The sequence below is a fragment of the Anopheles ziemanni genome, chromosome 3, assembly GCF_943734765.1.
Source record: "Anopheles ziemanni chromosome 3, idAnoZiCoDA_A2_x.2, whole genome shotgun sequence".
Lineage (NCBI taxonomy): Eukaryota > Metazoa > Arthropoda > Insecta > Diptera > Culicidae > Anopheles > Anopheles ziemanni.
Genome location: NC_080706.1, coordinates 50,199,761 through 50,216,740, shown reverse-complemented (window position 1 = coordinate 50,216,740; position 16,980 = coordinate 50,199,761). Strand labels below are relative to the sequence as shown.

The window sequence follows — 16,980 nt, the reverse complement described above, 5'->3', positions numbered from 1 at the left end:
AGATCATGTTCTTTAAAAGCTATAGGCCCCGTAATAGTTTGTAATTCTTCTAAACTTTGGCAAATCGTAAACAAGTAGCAACTAGAAGCAGTTTGAACTGGCAACAAACAAAATGGATTTTGATTGGAAACAGATGCAATAAAAACTATTTCAAAATACATTGCGAATGTCTAGTGGTGCTAATGTATGATGACAAATCTACGAGAAAGGATGGGTATGGGAATGGGTGATTTCAGTGGAAGGAAAATTCAATTCGCAGGAAAACAAGTCGAAAAAAACAAGCTTCGTATCATGTTCGATGCCTCTGATTTCTAGAAGATCTCTTAGCATTTGTATAAGAAACACACAAAACAGCTTTAAACCATAATTTATACTGTGTACAGTCCACTTTAAGAAATTTGTGTAAATTGTACCTTTAAGCTGCCGTAATACACTCACTAAAATTGACTGAAAAGAATTGGAAGTTAGGCATAAAAAAATGGTAAAAAAATGTCCGAAACTGAGATGCAATACATTATTGCATTGCATATTCGGTGCAAGATTCCATATTCGGTCATAAAATTGTTAACATTTCTATACTTCGAATGGATCTGAGTCCCAGTATTATCTTTAAAATTATGTTTGCAGTGTGCTGGAAGGAGTTTTCAAGTCACTTTTAAATTGATCTAGGAGAATATTTACATTAACGAAAATTAAAATAACCGTTGCGGGATTTAAATAAAATCAACTGTGGAAACCTTGCCTTAGCGTCTTATCGATCGTCGGCCTACGAATGGTACACGTTTTACACCGGGCTGCTTAGATGTGTTGTGCTTAATTAATCTTTAGGCGAAATTCATTCATATGAATCTTTCACCTAAGATTCATTCTGATGGATTCATGAATCTTTAGGAATTCGAATCTTCAAACCTTAAAGACATTTTCATGGATCTGCCACGAATTTGGCGTGGATCATGTGACCAAAAAAGGAGGTCTCCCTTCCCATTTTATGACCCATCATTTTTCATCAGTTGATGTACCTTTGGGATTCATGAACCTCTCATCCAAAGATTGATGAATCTGTAAAACATAGCGAATCATTCAGATTCATGGATCTGAATCTGAATTACACAACTCTACTTAGATCTAATTCAAAACTATTTTAACCTCAAACGGGCGCCAACTGTCAAACAAGATTTGTCAGTTGCAGTGCAACGATCGAAGGAATCCTCTTCCCGGTTTGATCTTTCGAAGCCACTTCGGCTGTGCAACTCAAAACGTTTTGTAGTTATTTTTCCGTTTGATTAAAGAGATCACAAAGAGACAAAGAAATTCTACTGAGGTATTCAAAGTTTTAACAGGCTGCAGGGTATAATATTTAGTTGCGTGAATCATCCAAAATTGGTGTGATCTGGGGCTTTTGTGATTACTGCAAGCCGTCATTAGAAGATCGGGGAACGAGGAGACATGGCGAGCAGTGGAAATAAAGAAAATCGCAAGATCTTTGCTATGCCGGCACCGGTAACAACAGTGGGCGGAATGGTGCCTAGTTCCGTCCCTAACCAATTGTTGAAAACAAACAGTCAGAAAAATGCTACGGTGCCTCAAACGGCTGGCGTATTTAAAGCGCCGCAGCTCCAACCTCCTCCTGCCGTTGTGTCGGCCACTGGCGCAAGCAAAGTAAAGACTGAGACAAAGACTGAAGAGAAACGCCCAGAAGGTCCCCAGGTTACGGTGCCCAGCGCAACGGGCAACACAGTATCTCAGACGGCAGACACAGGAGCATCCGGATCCGGGCAGAAATCTGGATCGGCAAAAAAGGGATGGACGTTGAGCAACTTCGACATTGGCCGACCGCTGGGTAGAGGGAAGTTTGGAAATGTATATCTCGCTCGGGAAAAAGAAACCAAGTTTGTCATAGCACTAAAAGTGCTTTTCAAGAAACAGGTAAATTGAAAACTAGGTTTACAGTTTGCTGTTGCCTCTGACACTATCATTTCGACCATTTCCCTCCCCTAGGTGAAGTCGCAAGGCATTGAACACCAGGTTCGGCGAGAGATAGAAATCCAGTCCCACTTACGACACCCAAATATTCTACGCATGTATGGCTATTTTCACGATGAAAGCCGTATCTACCTCATCCTGGAGTACGCCCAGGGTGGTACACTTTTCAAAGCGCAGCAACAGCAGCCCGGCAAACGTTTCCCGGAGAAGCAGTGTGCCATCTATGTAAACTCTCTGGTTTCCGCTTTGATTTATCTACATGAGCGAAATGTCATTCATCGCGATATAAAACCGGAAAATCTACTGCTCGGCCACGGAGGTGAGCTGAAAATAGCCGACTTTGGTTGGTCGGTGCATGAGCCGGCATCGTCGCGGACCACCCTATGCGGAACACTGGACTACCTATCGCCGGAGATGGTTCAGGGACAGCCGCATTCGAAAACGGTCGACCTGTGGAGTTTGGGCGTGCTAGCATACGAATTGTTGTGTGGAAAGGCCCCATTTCTGGCCAGTACCTACGAAGAAACCTATCGGAAGATTATGCGAGTGCAGTACACCGTACCGAATGATGTGTCGAAGGCGGCTGGTCACCTTATATCCAAGCTGCTCGTTAGAGAACCGGCCAACCGTATGCCTTTGGAAAATGTAGCTATTCATCCGTGGATACAGCTGCACGTGGACAAAAAGTAAACGAGTGCCATTAGTTTTCTTATTTTATTAGCTGTATTATGAATTTTGTCACTCAATTGTACTTTTAACGATTTATGCGCAATGTTGTTAAGCAAATAGAAACCGGAAGCTGAAGCTACTCAAAATAAACCTTCGTTTCGGAAGCGGATACTCTGTTGATTCTTTTGTCATTTCCTGGATAAATTATTTGCATCATCCTATCCTATATCACTCTCTGCCAGCACTTCCGAAACGAATGTTTCGAATCGCACGTTACATTGTATCAACATTTCGCGGCTCATTTGCAGAAACTTTTCATCCGACTCTTGTTGCAGACGGCTGTAGAGCCCAAACTGGTAGTCGATCAACCTTTTCTGGCTCCGATACTGTTCGTCTTCGGTTACCCTTGGCGTAGATAACGACGATGACGGGGCTGCCCTAAAGTTGTCCGCGTTGTAACGGGGATTTTGCCCCTTCGTGCTCCGCTGCGATCGTCTCTGACTGGCATCGGAAGTCTCCGCCGGTTCCTCCACCACTTCCTCCTCCATGGCCACATCGTCACAAAACGATTCATCGATGGACGTATCGTGCTGATCGTTTTTCGCGGGAGATACAACTGAGTCGTCTGTGAATAAGTTAAAGTTTGCAAATAAAATGCTAATTTAAATTTCAAGGGTGATGATCGAGGATTACAAACCCATCGGTTCCGGTTTTGTTGTCGCTTTTGGGGAAGTTGAAGTCACCGCACGTTCTTTCGTGATCTCCCCAGCGGATCTGCTCGGTTTGGTCACGCGTGTACCACCAGCTTCCGTTCTTCCGTTCATCAGGAGATCAATCTCATCGTAGTACTGAAACGAAGGTGTATCCCCGCTATCGGGATTCTTCTGGATATCTATGTATCGCTTTTTCAGGTTCTTCCACCGATATTCTATTTGTTTCGCATCTTTCTGTTGGAAACCGCGCTGAGCCATCTCTTCCTGGATCAAGCGGAATGCCTTTTCCTTTCGAAACGGTCTTCCATTCATTGCTTTCAAGCTTTCCTGGTCCATCATTATGTTCAGCATTTCCAACGTTTCATCGTAAGACCAGAGGCTGCGCTTAGGGCTGTGTCTCATTGTTTGTGTTTTAGTTAAATTTGAATAAATAGAACAAACTTAGCCACATATGCGAACCGTTAAACCGAACAACAAGCGCATGAAACAAACCACAAAAACCTAATTAATCCAAACTCGATCCAAAAATCACTTCAGTATACCGAACAACACAACGATTCTCAATTCTATTTCGATGCGTTGTTTTCATTATCAGGCAAAAGCAAGATGAACGATTCCGATTCGCGTGACAGCGCGTGACTGTCAAACTAGCGTGGCTGTCAAAATATTGCTCAGAGTAAACCTGCAGTTTCTAGTGACCGAGCTCGTGTAGCACATTTTATTTTCCCTGCCTACCCGGTGTGGCAGATGACCGCGACTTGTAAGACATATTGCCGTTAGTAATCTATCCCAGTGTTAGCCTAGATTGTAAGTGTAGATTGTTTTCCGACTGTGGAATAAAAACCAATCCACCGAAATGTCGTGGTTGTTCGGTTACAAAAGTAAAGTTCCCCCGCAAGGTGCCGACGGTGCCCCCGAGCCGCCGGGGCCTCCACCGTCGGCCGCCGGTGCCGGCCAGGCAGCTGGGGACGTAAACCTCACCAAGGCAGAACGGAAAGCCATGGAAGCGTACCGTTTCGATTCGTCGGCCCTCGAAAGGGCGGCCGAAGCTGCCCGCACGCTGGAACGCTCTAGTAAGTTTTCGCCAATGTTGCGTAATCAAACGGTTACGCACGGTTATTTTGATGTTACCGACACCACTTGTTCTTTCCCGCCGCCACAGAGCATGCCCGGGAAGCGCTGGAATTGTCCAAGATGCAGGAAAACACCCGCCAGCAGGAGTACCTGGTGAAGGTGAAAGAGTACGAGGCGCACATCGAAACGTCGAAGGTGGAGCAGAAGCGCGTGGACCATGAGGAGCGCCGGAAAACGCTGGCCGAGGAAACGAAGCAGCAGCAGCAGCGCGCCCAGTACCAGGACCAGCTGGCCAGGAAGCGCTACGAAGAGCAGCTTGCCCAGCAGCAGCGCGTACAGGAGGAAAACCTTCGCAAGCAGGAGGAGAGCGTGGCGAAGCAAGAAGCAATGCGCCGTAAAACCATCGAGCACGAGATGGAGCTGAGGGAAAAGAATAAGATGAAACTATTGGAGGCGGAGCTGCGAGCAAAGGCAAAAGTGGACCGAGAGAATCGCGATCTCACGCTGGAACAGATTCGCCTAAAGGCGGAAGAGAACCGTATTACCGTAATGGAGGGAATCAAAACGGCCGGTTCCGTGCTCGGGCAGGGTGCTACCGCGCTGCTGACCGACTGGAATAAGGTGGTTACCACGGTCGGAGGTCTGTCACTGTTGGCACTCGGAGTCTACACGGCGAAGGGTGCAACGGGTGTAACGGCTCGGTATGTGGAGGCACGGATAGGTAAACCGTCGCTGGTGAACGAAACGTCCCGCTTTTCGATTCTTGAAGCGCTAAAGCATCCGATCGACACAGCGAAGCGTTTAAAGAACAGACCGACCGATGCACTTCAGGGGGTGGTTCTGCAACCGAAGCTCGAAGAGCGCCTTCGAGATATCGCCATTGCGACGAAAAACACAAAAAACAACAAGGGCCTCTATCGGAACATACTGATGCATGGACCACCCGGTACCGGTAAGACGATGTTTGCCAAGCGGCTCGCCTCACACTCCGGCATGGACTATGCCATCATGACCGGTGGTGATGTGGGTCCGATGGGACGCGATGCTGTGACCGCCATCCACAAGGTGTTCGACTGGGCCAGCACTAGCCGTCGGGGGCTACTGCTGTTCATCGACGAAGCCGACGCGTTCCTGCGCAAACGTTCGTCCGAGCAAATCTCCGAAGACATGCGCTCGGCACTAAATGCGTTCCTGTATCGCACCGGCGAACAGAATCCCCGGTTTATGCTGGTGTTGGCTTCGAATACGCCGGAACAGTTCGATTATGCCATCAACGATCGGTTGGATGAGATGGTGGAGTTTACCCTGCCGGGATTGGAGGAACGGGAACGGTTGGTGCGCTTGTATTTCGACAAGTTTGTCCTGGAACCGGCTGCCGAGGGTAAAAAGTAAGTAAAGAGCCATTTTTTTTCACACGTAGATACGGTTTTGTTACAATGACTTTTAACTGTTCATTTCGTTTCTTTCAACCTTGCAGACGCTTCAAGGTGGAACAGTGGGACTACAGTTCCGTCTGCAGCAAAATGGCCAAAATGTGCGAAGGTATGTCTGGGCGTGAAATATCGAAGCTCGGTGTATCCTGGCAAGCGGCCTGCTACGCCTCGGAGGAGGGTGTTTTGACGGAAAAGATGGTGCTCGACCGGTGCGAAGCCGCCGCGAGGCAGCACCGGCAAAAGATGGCTTGGCTGTCGGAGCAGGAAAAGCTGGATCACAAATCCATCACCGGAGGCAAGGGCTTTCTGCCTCAGTAGAGTGGTAACTAACCGACAGGTGGCTGTCTCATTCCCTACGTGCGCACCGGAGGAAGCGGCAGTCTGGTTAGTGCTTCCGTTTTTCGGTTCTTCGCGACCCCGGAGATTTATGTGAGCAATATCCTCCTACCTTAGTTAGATGAAATTATCATACCAGGGATACTACATCGACTGCGCATCCATGCAATCGTTAGTTGTTTGCAAGCAAATCGGACCCGTCCCTGATGATAGTGTACAGCACAGAACAATGAAGGCCATCATCAAAACTCCAGTGTCCCGAGGAACCCCATCATAAGCTTGGCGGAACGGGAAACGTCGTCGTTCGATTATAGGAAATTTATATTAAACTTCCTTGAAACGGAACCTCCCATGCACACGATGGTCGTTGGGAAACGCATTTAAAATCATGATGGACTAGTTTGCTCCCCATTATTGTCCAGTTAGCTTGGGAATAGTGTGCGACTACGATCAGTGTTACTAATGCGACCCACATGTGTTCAGAATCGATAGCTTTTAGATGAACCTGCCCATTACTTCTCCCTGTTTCTCGGCAATGCATGCCCCTAGAGTTACGAAGTGCCGTAAAATTGCGGATGTTAACTGTTACGGAGCCTTTTTTGTTTTCTCTTTGTTCTTATGTTTTCTTTACATATTTTTAGATTGTATAAATACAAAATAATGTTAAAGTGGGACATTAAACATCAATCGAGCGGTCCACTTTTTTACAGAAAGAAAATACAACTCGATACCCAACTGCCAATCGATAACCTTCAATACTCGCAGTTTATTTTTTGTCACTGATCTAATTGATAATGATTCTTTTTTCCAGATCATTTGTTATCGGACACGTTCGATGTTTACAAGAGAATTTAGTAACTCAAACCGCTCGCTTTGCCATCGGTCATAATCAGGTATGTAGAACGATTTAATATTTCGGGTTATCCTTATGGAATCTAGATTCAGAGGCAATCAGCCTCAGCACAGACTTCGATCGAATCGAGCTGTCAATCAAGGCGGCCTAACCGAATGATCATTTGATCGAAAGCCGTGCGGAGGTTGATTACTTTTGATCTTATCGTTCTACCAAACTTCACACTTTTCTACCGGGTTCATCTTGGAGCCGCTCACGCAATTGAAATCCTTCGCAAACTCCTTCATGTTCCTCATCGGGCCAAGCACTCGGAACTGGCCAGGCGAATGGGAGCTCGTAGTGATGTGGTTCTTCATCGTCTCCGGGCGGTACAGATTGCACCAGGTCTGTGCTGCCGATAGCCAGAATAGCTGCTCCGGGCTGAGTTTTAAAAACGGTAAGGGCTTTTCCGGTTCATTCTTGGCGGCCCACTGACGGTACGCATAGTACGCTTCCTTGATGCCACCGTTGTCGGCAATGTTCTCGCCCTGCGTGTTGATACCGTTCAGGTTCAGCTTCACGTTCGGCTCGGTGTAGTTACCATACTGCTCGATGATGCATCGGGCCTTCTCCAGGTACGCCTTCATAGTATCCGCCTGCCACCAGTCGACAAGGTTACCGTCCTTGTCAAATTGTCTACCCTGGTCGTCGAAGCCGTGCGTGATTTCGTGTCCTATAATATATCCGATCGCACCGTAGTTCAAGTACTTCGGGCGATCGTGGGAGAAGAACTGACCCTGGAGAATACCGGCCGGGAACTCTACAGAGCGAAACCAGTGTGTAAATTATTAAGAAGTCGAGCACTCCCTGTTTTCTTTACTTACGGATGCTGTTTTCGATCGAGTTGTAGTAAGCGTTTACAACAGCTGACTTTGAATGGTCGACCCAGTCGGTCTTGTTGACCGGCAAGCGCAGCCTCTTGTTTTCCGTCGTTGTGTCGAATTTGAAAGTAAGAAGGATGGCGTTAAGGTAGGTGCTGCTAGGCTGGAACTCGAGATTTTTGTAGTATTCAGCGATCTTGCCATCGTCCATGAGCTCATCCGGGTAGCCAATGTGGTTGACCATGGTGGAGACTTTCTCCAGCGCCGATTCGCGCGTCACATCATCCATCCAGTCGACCTTCTTGAGAATGTTCACAAACTCACTCTTGATGTCATTCACCATGTCCAGGGCGGCGCGCTTCGATTCCTCCCGGAAGTACTTGCGAATGTACAATGCGCTAACCGCGATCGGCAGTCTGCCGGAGGTAACATCTATACACTCCTTCCATCGCGGTTGTTCTTCTTGCTTTCCATTTACTACCTTGGTAAATTCCAGGTCGCGTTTGCGCAGATTTTCGGTGAGGAAGTAGGACGATAACCAGCTGATGCGCCACATCACGTAGTTGGCCATCACCCGCTTGGGGGTATTCCGGAGCAGCGGACCAAGCTGTTCCATGAACGTCGGCACACACAAATTAATCACTTCGTTTTCGTCAATTACGATCCCGGAGCTTATAAGAAGTGCATTGAAGTAATCCACCCACTCGGTGTGCGGATAACGTTGTTGGAACTCCTTGACCGTCATGGGGTTGTATAAGGCGGTGGCATTACGCCGCTCCTCTCTTGGTAGGGAAATGTTGGCCAGCGTCATTTCGAAGTTCAGTGATTCGAGTAGCTCTAGCTTGGCTCGCGCCTTATCTGCACCGAGCAGAACGGCTAAATCGACCATGTAGTCGTAGTAGGCGGATACGATAGGGTCATTTATACCCTTTACTAGATACTCTCGGGGAAGGCCCAGCACAGATTGATCGATCTGTGAAAGGTAGAATGCACAACTACATTATCGATTTGATCGCATGAAGTTCGCTGTTTGAATTCCCTTTGCTGACTGTTGCCCTTGCTCACTTACATCAATCATACGACGAGTCGTGTCCTTCAAATCACCAGCGATGGAAAAATCGATTATGTAATCTGTGCTGAATCCATTATCGTTGAAATCTTTAGCCGATTTCTCCCATGACCAGGACGGTTCCGAGTCCCAGCTATCTTCCTTGAGAACTGGCCATCCACCAAGAGTGTCCAGAATGGAAAGCAGGGGTTCAATGCCCTTTTCCTCGATACGCGCTGAGAGAACAGATCGGTAGAATCAAGTTTTAAGTGTCCTAAACCATCACAGGTCATCAACATACTTTTGTTCATGCACAGCTTGTACAAGTTCTTGGCAAGCTTGAACGGTGCAGCATCCGACTCGGAGATCTCTTCGCTAATCAACGATCTTAGCTGTTGTTGCAAGCGATCGTTAGTGGCGGTGAACGTGTCAACTGACACTTTTTCATCCGGAATGATCGTTTCATTGATGTACCGTCCGCATGCGTACCTATAAAAATCGTCGCAGGGTTCCACATTCAGGTCCATTAACTGCACTGCTTTGGAAGCTATGTGTGGTCACGATATAAATTGGAAAGCATTATTGCCACAAAGAATTAATTTGTATTTTCTTTTTCTTTAAATTACCAACGTGGGTTTAAAAGGAAATCAGTTGAATACTAACCTGAATAGATACACCCAGGGGTGTCACAGACGTCATTGGCATCCTTAACTGCAACTCGAATGTTGGTATTGGTAAGATGAAATGAAGAGAAAAAGATGGTTGTTTAGTAGGAACCCAGACTCAATTCGATCAAATTTTATTATTTGCACAATGGTTTAAGCCGCACAACCCAAATCCGTTAGTAACCTTTGCCGGACGGTTTTGGCTCCAGCCATACCGAATTTATCATATAGGAGAAAATAGCCGTTACATTCTTTTCCTTCTTCGGGTAAACGGCCTTGTTGGTCATGCCTGCCCTTTATGGGCTTACGAGACTTTTACGCTATGTGTACGTGGATAGTCTGTCCCCTCGTAAAGGGGAGGGTCCGGTCTCGGTTGGGATTCGAACCCACGCCGTCGAGGTGGAAATCGGCGCTCATGGGCCGCCCCCGCCATTACATCAGAACTCTTCAATTTAAACTTAATTTAAACTCATAATTGAGTATACCGCTTGAGAGGTATTTGGTATGAATTGAACCATATACATATAATCGTTATACTAACTAAACTGGTGTACACTTACCCGGATTTCCCAGTGTGAAGGCAACCGTGAGCAGTGATACCATTAGCGCCACTACGGCTAATACGCTCACGGCACTGATAAACATCAGAATCTGTTCTACCGCGCTTCGGCGATCCCACCAGCCGAGATCCCTAGGGGGGAAGTCGAGGAGTCAGCGATGATTATGTTTGGTTCCCGCTCAGTAAAAGGCAGTAAACGATTTATGTAACGATATCCTATTTAATTTTAATTGCTTCATGCCTTTTCAAAAGCCTTGCCTTCAATTAAATTTCCACGCTAAATGAAAGTGTAAACCATAACCACTTTCTTTGAAATTTAAATGATAAAATTTAATAGTAACTAGTAACTTTGAAAGGTTTAAAAGTTGAATTTTCTTAAATGATTTCGATGTTGGCGAACAAATGGATAATTTGAAGATAAAAGGAATTCTATTCTTCTCTGGACTTAACATTCAAGGGTTTCCTTTAAATCCATTTATTTATTCCTGCGCCAACCTATCCTGTTTTTGTTCATTTTAGACGTTGCACATCCGCTGGTACCTAGAAATTGTTGAAAAATGAGTTTGGAAAATAGAATCCCCCTGAAAGGCTGCTAAATTATCAGTGCAACCTTAAATGTTTTGTATCACGTTATTCTGTAGGGGAGGTAAGATTGTATCATAACGATAGATGTATATAAATAACGAATAACGACGGAATAAACACCAAACAATAGGGTACATGGGTTTCTGGAATTTAAGTTTCATACTAATTTTGTCGAACATTGCCACTGACGATCGTTGGTCAATTGAACCGAGATCGTATGCAAATAGCTCGCTCATGTTTAGTTTCATTACAGAAAGGTCAGCTATTCGACATAAACAGGTTTTTGATGATATACAACTTCTTAAGTGGCAAACCGGTGGTAACCTTATTCTTGTATATACGCTACGTTAGACCAAGATTCCTATTCCTTATCAAACGTTTTTATCGAAAAAAAAAGAATTGCAAACAGGAACATAGCCGGTTAGTTTTATTTCTGTTGTTTGATGCATACATGCATAGATTATTTTTTCCATCCACCTAGCAATGTCCGTGCGCGAAAAAGATTTTGTTAAAAAACCCAACTTATTCAAAACACCGTAGGCAAAGAATACCCAACGAGGAAGATGGGATTTTTAATTCCGGACCCATAAAAACCGGTTCACTATAGCATGAGTTTCACCAAAGTTGGACAAATTTGTCAAGGACCGAGGGGCCTCTTCACGAGTTAGACGTGGTGTAAGCTATTTGTATCGTTAATCGCCGCAGTGCGTTATACGGCATTTCAATAGTTGAAGTTTGTCATATGAAAATCAGGAACATTCGGAATCAGCCAACAGTCAACAGTTATAATGTGTTTCATAAACTATCTTTCATAAACTTTTCTAAGTTCGTCTAATGATTTAAGATTAACTGTGGAGCTTTACTCTCAGGATTAAGATACTACTTTCATGTGGCTGGGATTTTCAGATCATGTCCTGCAAACAAGGATATATACTCATGTTTGGCATGAGTGAACGAAGCACTCAAAGTACATCACAAGCTACAACAAATTTCACTTTTCTTAAATTTGGCCGAAATCACAATGAAAATGAGTTCTCTAATCTCATCAAACCACAACACTTAAATTGTACAGAGTGATCGAAAACGTTGGAGAATTTCATTTGGTTTCTTTAAAACACCTTTCACACTCGACAGGTAATGTGATCATAATCTATCTACTGAGCTGGAGCACTACATACTTAATCTGTGAAACGGTATTGGTCATTTGGATGTTGAAGTTGTGCTATTCCTCGCAGGTTAAGATAAGTGAGGGCATCTGCCGAATACGATCGTGAGAGCACCCACCACTTCAGTGAGTCTTCCGATACTGACCATCGGATACTATTTCGCACGTACATCAACACCACTTCTCGATGGTAGCTTTCGATGGATGTAGTCAAAAATGGTGTTTCGAAACTGGTTTAGACGTGACGTAAGCACCCACTCATATCAAACATCTTGGGTTTGAGCCGGGATACATCGAATTAACATTTTATACTCAGAAGATTAAAAATCAACCATTTTCCGCTCGCTATTGTAGAATGTTTTAATGGAATTGGCTATTATGTATTAATGGAAGTGGCAAATTGATGATATAACTTTCATCTCATCTAAATATAAAAAAGGTATCACTTGCCTTCTGGCAAGTCTCTGGCCCAATGCGGTCCTTTTCGTGATGAAAAAATTAGTACAATATTTTCGAATGCATCATTTTGTTTTTTATTTTAAGCGGTTGTAGCCGCTGAGCGGCCTTGGTCTAACGAAGCTCCATCCGAAACCGGTCACTGTCGCTCGCCAAATTGGTCCATTTCCGCATCCCGGCCAGAGATGTCAAAAACGCGAGAACGTTGGATGCGACCCGTGACCGCTTCGAACCATGGGGAGTTTTAATCCTTGAGTATTGGCTTTCGTTTGAATGGTAAAAATTTGTTGTGAACGTGGTTCCATGTATTGTGTATTTCATACGAGCAAGAGGACTGAATCACTATCAGTTTAAAAAAAAATCTTTAAGAAAGTTATACTCATCATTGTTCCACAACACGTGTTTTGATTCATTTGTAAAAACAATGCTCAGAATGAAAACCTATTTCCCAAAAGTTTTTTATAGAATGCACTTTCACCAGCTTATGTCATTCTTCTTAAGATTTTTTTTAGAAAACAGTTTTATTCGTTGGAAACGGTGAGCAATGGTGGTGATTTCCAAATTCTGACGAAAAGCTAATTTAAACATATTTTCCAATTCAACACTATTGTGCTTTTTGGTAGAAAGTTAAGATAATTAAAAGTGCATAATTACTACAGCCAATTGACTGCTGAGCATCTGCATTTTCATTTGGAAGCCTCGGGAAGTTCGTCAGCTTCGTTTTCCATGAACACTATGTATTTGCTTGCTTCGGAAGATATTCGCTTATTAATATTTCAATTGGTTTATTCAGACATAGTGAAGAAAAAAGTTGCACAAATGTGTAAATATATCCTCGTCATGCAAAAAAAAAAAAAATTAAAACAAAGCCACCTGAAAGTATTTCTTTACCAACCCTGTAACATGTGTAGAAATTTTAAGTCCTGAAGCCCCTAATGTATCCATTTAAAAAAGGATCTAGCGAGGAAACAATAGTTTTACCACACCTCACACTTGTGCACCGGGTTCATCTTGGAGCCAACCGGACAATTGAAATCCTTGGCGAACTCCTCCATGTTACTCATTGGACCGAGCACTCGGAACTGGCCAGGCGAATGCGCGCCAGTGGTTATCTGCATTTTTACTGATTCCGGGCGGTACACGGAACACCAGGTTTGCGCTGCCGATAGCCAGAAAAGCTGCTCCGGGCTAAGGTCTAACCCGGGTAGGCGCGCTTCCGGTCCATTCTTGTCGGCCCACTGACGGTACGCATAGTACGCTTCCTTGATGCCACCGTTGTCGGCAATGTTCTCGCCCTGCGTGTTGATACCGTTCAGGTTCAGCTTCACGTTCGGCTCGGTGAAGTTACCGTACTGCTCGATGATGCATCGGGCCTTCTCCAGGTACGCCTTCTTAGTATCCGCCTGCCACCAGTCGACAAGGTTACCGTCTTTGTCAAATTGTCTACCCTGGTCGTCGAAGCCATGCGTGATCTCGTGTCCGATCACGTATCCGATCGCACCGTAGTTCAAGTACTTCGGACGATCATACGAGAAGAACTGACCCTGGAGAATACCGGCCGGGAACTCTACAATGCAAAACCATGAAAAATAATTCTTTTAATATTAGTTGCTCACTCCAATGGTTCCCCTTAGCGTAAGGATCTCGTGCCTCCATTACTTACGGATGCTGTTTTCAACTGAGTTATAGAAAGCATTGACAATGGCTGGTTTGGAGTGGTCAATCCAGTCGGTCTTGTTGATCGGCAAGCGCAATCTCTTGTTTTCCATCGTTGTATCAAACTTGGCAATGTTGAGAATTGAGTTAAGATAGGTGCTGCCGGGCTTGAGTTCAAGGTCTTTGTAGTAATCGGCTATCTTGCCATCGTCCATGAGCTCATCCGGGTAGCCAATGTGGTTGACCATGGTAGAAACCTTCTCCAGCGCCGATACGCGCGTTACCTCATCCATCCAATTGATCTTCTTGAGAATGTTCACAAACTCACTCTTGATGTCGTTCACCATGTCCAGGGCAGCGCGCTTCGAGTCTTCCCGGAAATGCTTGCGGATGTACAACGCACCGACTGCGATCGGTAGTCTCCCGGAGATGATATCTACACACTCTTTCCACCGTGGTTCCTGCTCTTGCTTTCCACTGATTGCCGTGCTGTACTGCAACTGTCGTTTGCGTAGCTTTTCCGTGAGAAAGAAGGACGAGAACCCGCTAATGCGCCACATCACGTAGTTGGCCATCACCCGCTTGGGGGTATTCTGGAGCAGCGGACCAAGCTTCTCCATGAACTTTGGCACGGCCAAATTAATCACTTCGTTCTCGTCAATCACGGTTCCAGTGCCCTTTAGAAGTGCATTGATGTATTCTATCCACTCGGTGTGGGGATAACGCTGCTGGAACTCCTTGACCGTTATGGGGTTGTATAGAGCAGTGATATTACGTCGCTCCTCTCTCGGTAGGGAAATGTTGGCCAGCGCCATTTCGAAGTTCAGTGATTCGAGTAGCTCTTGCTTAGCACGTGCCTGATCTGCGCCAAGTATAACAGCCATATCGACCATGTAGTCGTAGTAGGCGGATACGATAGGATTCTCCAAACCTTTCACCAGGTATTCTCGGGCAAGGCCCAACGAAGTTTGATCAACCTGTGGAATGAAAAAGGTACATTCGTCATATACCTGACTTGTTTGGTTTCTTGTTTCTCTCTACCTGACTGTTTCCACTTACATCAATCATTCGGCGCGTCGCGTTCTTCAGATCCTCTGTGATAGAGAAATCGAAGAAGTAATCCGTACTATATCCGTTATTGTTGAAATCTTTAACCGATTTCTCCCATGACCAGGACCGTTCGGAGTCCCAGCTATCTCCCTTGAGAACTGGCCATCCACCAAGTGTGTCCAGAATGGAAAGCAAGGGTCCATTGCCATTCTCCTCGATACTCGCTGAGAGAACAGAATGATATGATCAAGTTTTTCGTGCCATAAACCGTCACAAACCATCAACATACTTTTGTTCATGCACAGCTTGTACAAGTTCTTGGCAAGCTTGAACGGTGTAGCATCCGACTCGAAGATCTCATCGCTAACCAGCGCTCGTAGCTGCTGTTGCAAGCGATCGTTAGTGACAGAAAACGTGGTTACAGATACCTTTTCATCCGGGACGATCGTTTCCTTGACGTATCGTCCGCAGGCGTAGGTGTACATGTCCTCGCAGGGTTCCACAGTCTGATCCATCTGCTCCAGGGCTTTCGAAGCTGTGAAAATAAGAACGATATTCATTAACATGGGTTTCTTTCACCTTCTTTCCTTTTAATCATATTCATTTTGCTGTTATTTTAACTACAACAGATTGTTGTTCAGTTGTTATCCTACTTGCATACTAACCAGAATGAATGCACCCAGGGGTGAGGCATACATTATCGACGTTCTTATCCATGACTCCAGTGTAGGCTTTAGGATGCTTCAATGGACTTTCACTCCGTTTTACCCTGGTAAGAGGAGGGTCTGACGACAAAATGCTTGCACCTAGGTTTAACATAAAATGAAACAAACTCAAATATGATTTTGTATGGAAGTCGTACCATTTTTGTCGGATCAAATTTTTTCACTTTATTTAATATTTTCGTATCAACAGAGATACTTTAAAGTTTTAAACCCAACAATTGGTTGGTGTGGATGGTTTTTACTGAATTGTCTGCTTGCATGTTGAAAGGAGATTAGGCAAGTGTCTGATGCATATTACATTGTACCAAATATAGGACTTCGACTGGGAGGGAATGAACCATAGTTATTACTTCTGTATGTTTTGCCTTTACAAGATAATTTGGCTTCTAACCCTAACAATTGGTGCTTATGATGTCCTTTGAACGTAAACGAGGAAAAAAGTAACGAGCTGCTTTTACTACTCGCAGATTGGGTAGAAGTTCATGTTTGACGAAATTGGTTACATGCTATCAGCATAAAATTTAAGAGCTCATTTTCGAATCCGTTACACTAGACTTAACTGATGTTTACTTACATTGTATTGTCTGCGGCCAAACGACCATGAGCAGCACTAACGCCACTGTCGCTAGTGCGGCCCGCGGATGCCACCAGCCGATGTTTCTGGAGAGAAAAGTGGGAGGAGGCAATAATAAAGGTTCTTCGCTTACCTATCAGTAGAAATATAAAGTCTTTTTGGATAATAACGGGCCGCATTTTACGAAACCAGCCTTTTGGTAATTGCGTTTGAACACGTTGACTGTCACGCTGTTTTAGTACCGTTTGTTTGAACAATCATATTTGGTTATAAAATTGATTCAACCAACAGGTTACGAAAACGAAGCAAAAAGTAGGCTGCCGAAGGGAGGATTTTACTAATTATTATAGCCTACTACTATCTAAGTCCAATACTATATTAGTGTAAAGGGCTGATGAGCATTGCTGCTGCCATCCGCTTTTTTGGTATCACGGCAGTCAATGTGTTAATTAAAAATAAGTACTGTTTTTGCAGCACAAAGATAAATTTATGTAATCCACTCAAAAATCGCATCATTGCATTGTTTCTTATTTGAAAATGATAATACATTTTCTAAAAGCCATTTTCATGAATCCT

The 16,980-nt window shown here is 44.6% G+C and overlaps 5 protein-coding genes across 5 annotated transcripts; 2 read left to right on the top strand and 3 right to left on the bottom strand.

The window, feature by feature from the left end:
- Positions 1–1,332: 1,332 nt before the first annotated feature.
- On the top strand, positions 1,333–2,821 carry LOC131289884 (aurora kinase C-like). Its single transcript, XM_058319223.1, has 2 exons — positions 1,333–1,926; positions 1,999–2,821. Exons 1-2 carry the CDS (start codon positions 1,447–1,449, stop codon positions 2,671–2,673), a joined length of 1,155 nt encoding a protein of 384 aa, XP_058175206.1. The 5' UTR covers positions 1,333–1,446; the 3' UTR covers positions 2,674–2,821.
- LOC131284940 (uncharacterized) lies at positions 2,686–3,929 on the bottom strand. Its single transcript, XM_058313798.1, has 2 exons — positions 3,350–3,929; positions 2,686–3,277 (listed from the first exon to the last, which is right to left on the bottom strand). The coding sequence occupies exons 1-2, from the start codon at positions 3,765–3,767 to the stop codon at positions 2,871–2,873; spliced, it is 825 nt and encodes a 274-aa protein (XP_058169781.1). The 5' UTR covers positions 3,768–3,929; the 3' UTR covers positions 2,686–2,870.
- Positions 3,930–4,105: 176 nt separating this feature from the next.
- LOC131289916 (ATPase family AAA domain-containing protein 3A homolog) lies at positions 4,106–6,889 on the top strand. Its single transcript, XM_058319259.1, has 3 exons — positions 4,106–4,438; positions 4,528–5,827; positions 5,917–6,889. Exons 1-3 carry the CDS (start codon positions 4,222–4,224, stop codon positions 6,188–6,190), a joined length of 1,791 nt encoding a protein of 596 aa, XP_058175242.1. The 5' UTR covers positions 4,106–4,221; the 3' UTR covers positions 6,191–6,889.
- A 381-nt stretch (positions 6,890–7,270) lies between these two features.
- LOC131287874 (neprilysin-2-like) lies at positions 7,271–9,663 on the bottom strand. The gene is made up of 5 exons (XM_058316963.1): positions 9,633–9,663; positions 9,271–9,516; positions 8,991–9,205; positions 7,925–8,894; positions 7,271–7,860 (listed from the first exon to the last, which is right to left on the bottom strand). The coding sequence occupies exons 2-5, from the start codon at positions 9,494–9,496 to the stop codon at positions 7,271–7,273; spliced, it is 2,001 nt and encodes a 666-aa protein (XP_058172946.1). The 5' UTR covers positions 9,497–9,516; positions 9,633–9,663.
- Positions 9,664–13,376: 3,713 nt separating this feature from the next.
- LOC131286995 (neprilysin-2-like) lies at positions 13,377–15,837 on the bottom strand. Its single transcript, XM_058316009.1, has 5 exons — positions 15,771–15,837; positions 15,395–15,640; positions 15,115–15,329; positions 14,063–15,032; positions 13,377–13,966 (listed from the first exon to the last, which is right to left on the bottom strand). Exons 1-5 carry the CDS (start codon positions 15,820–15,822, stop codon positions 13,377–13,379), a joined length of 2,073 nt encoding a protein of 690 aa, XP_058171992.1. The 5' UTR covers positions 15,823–15,837.
- Positions 15,838–16,980: the final 1,143 nt, after the last annotated feature.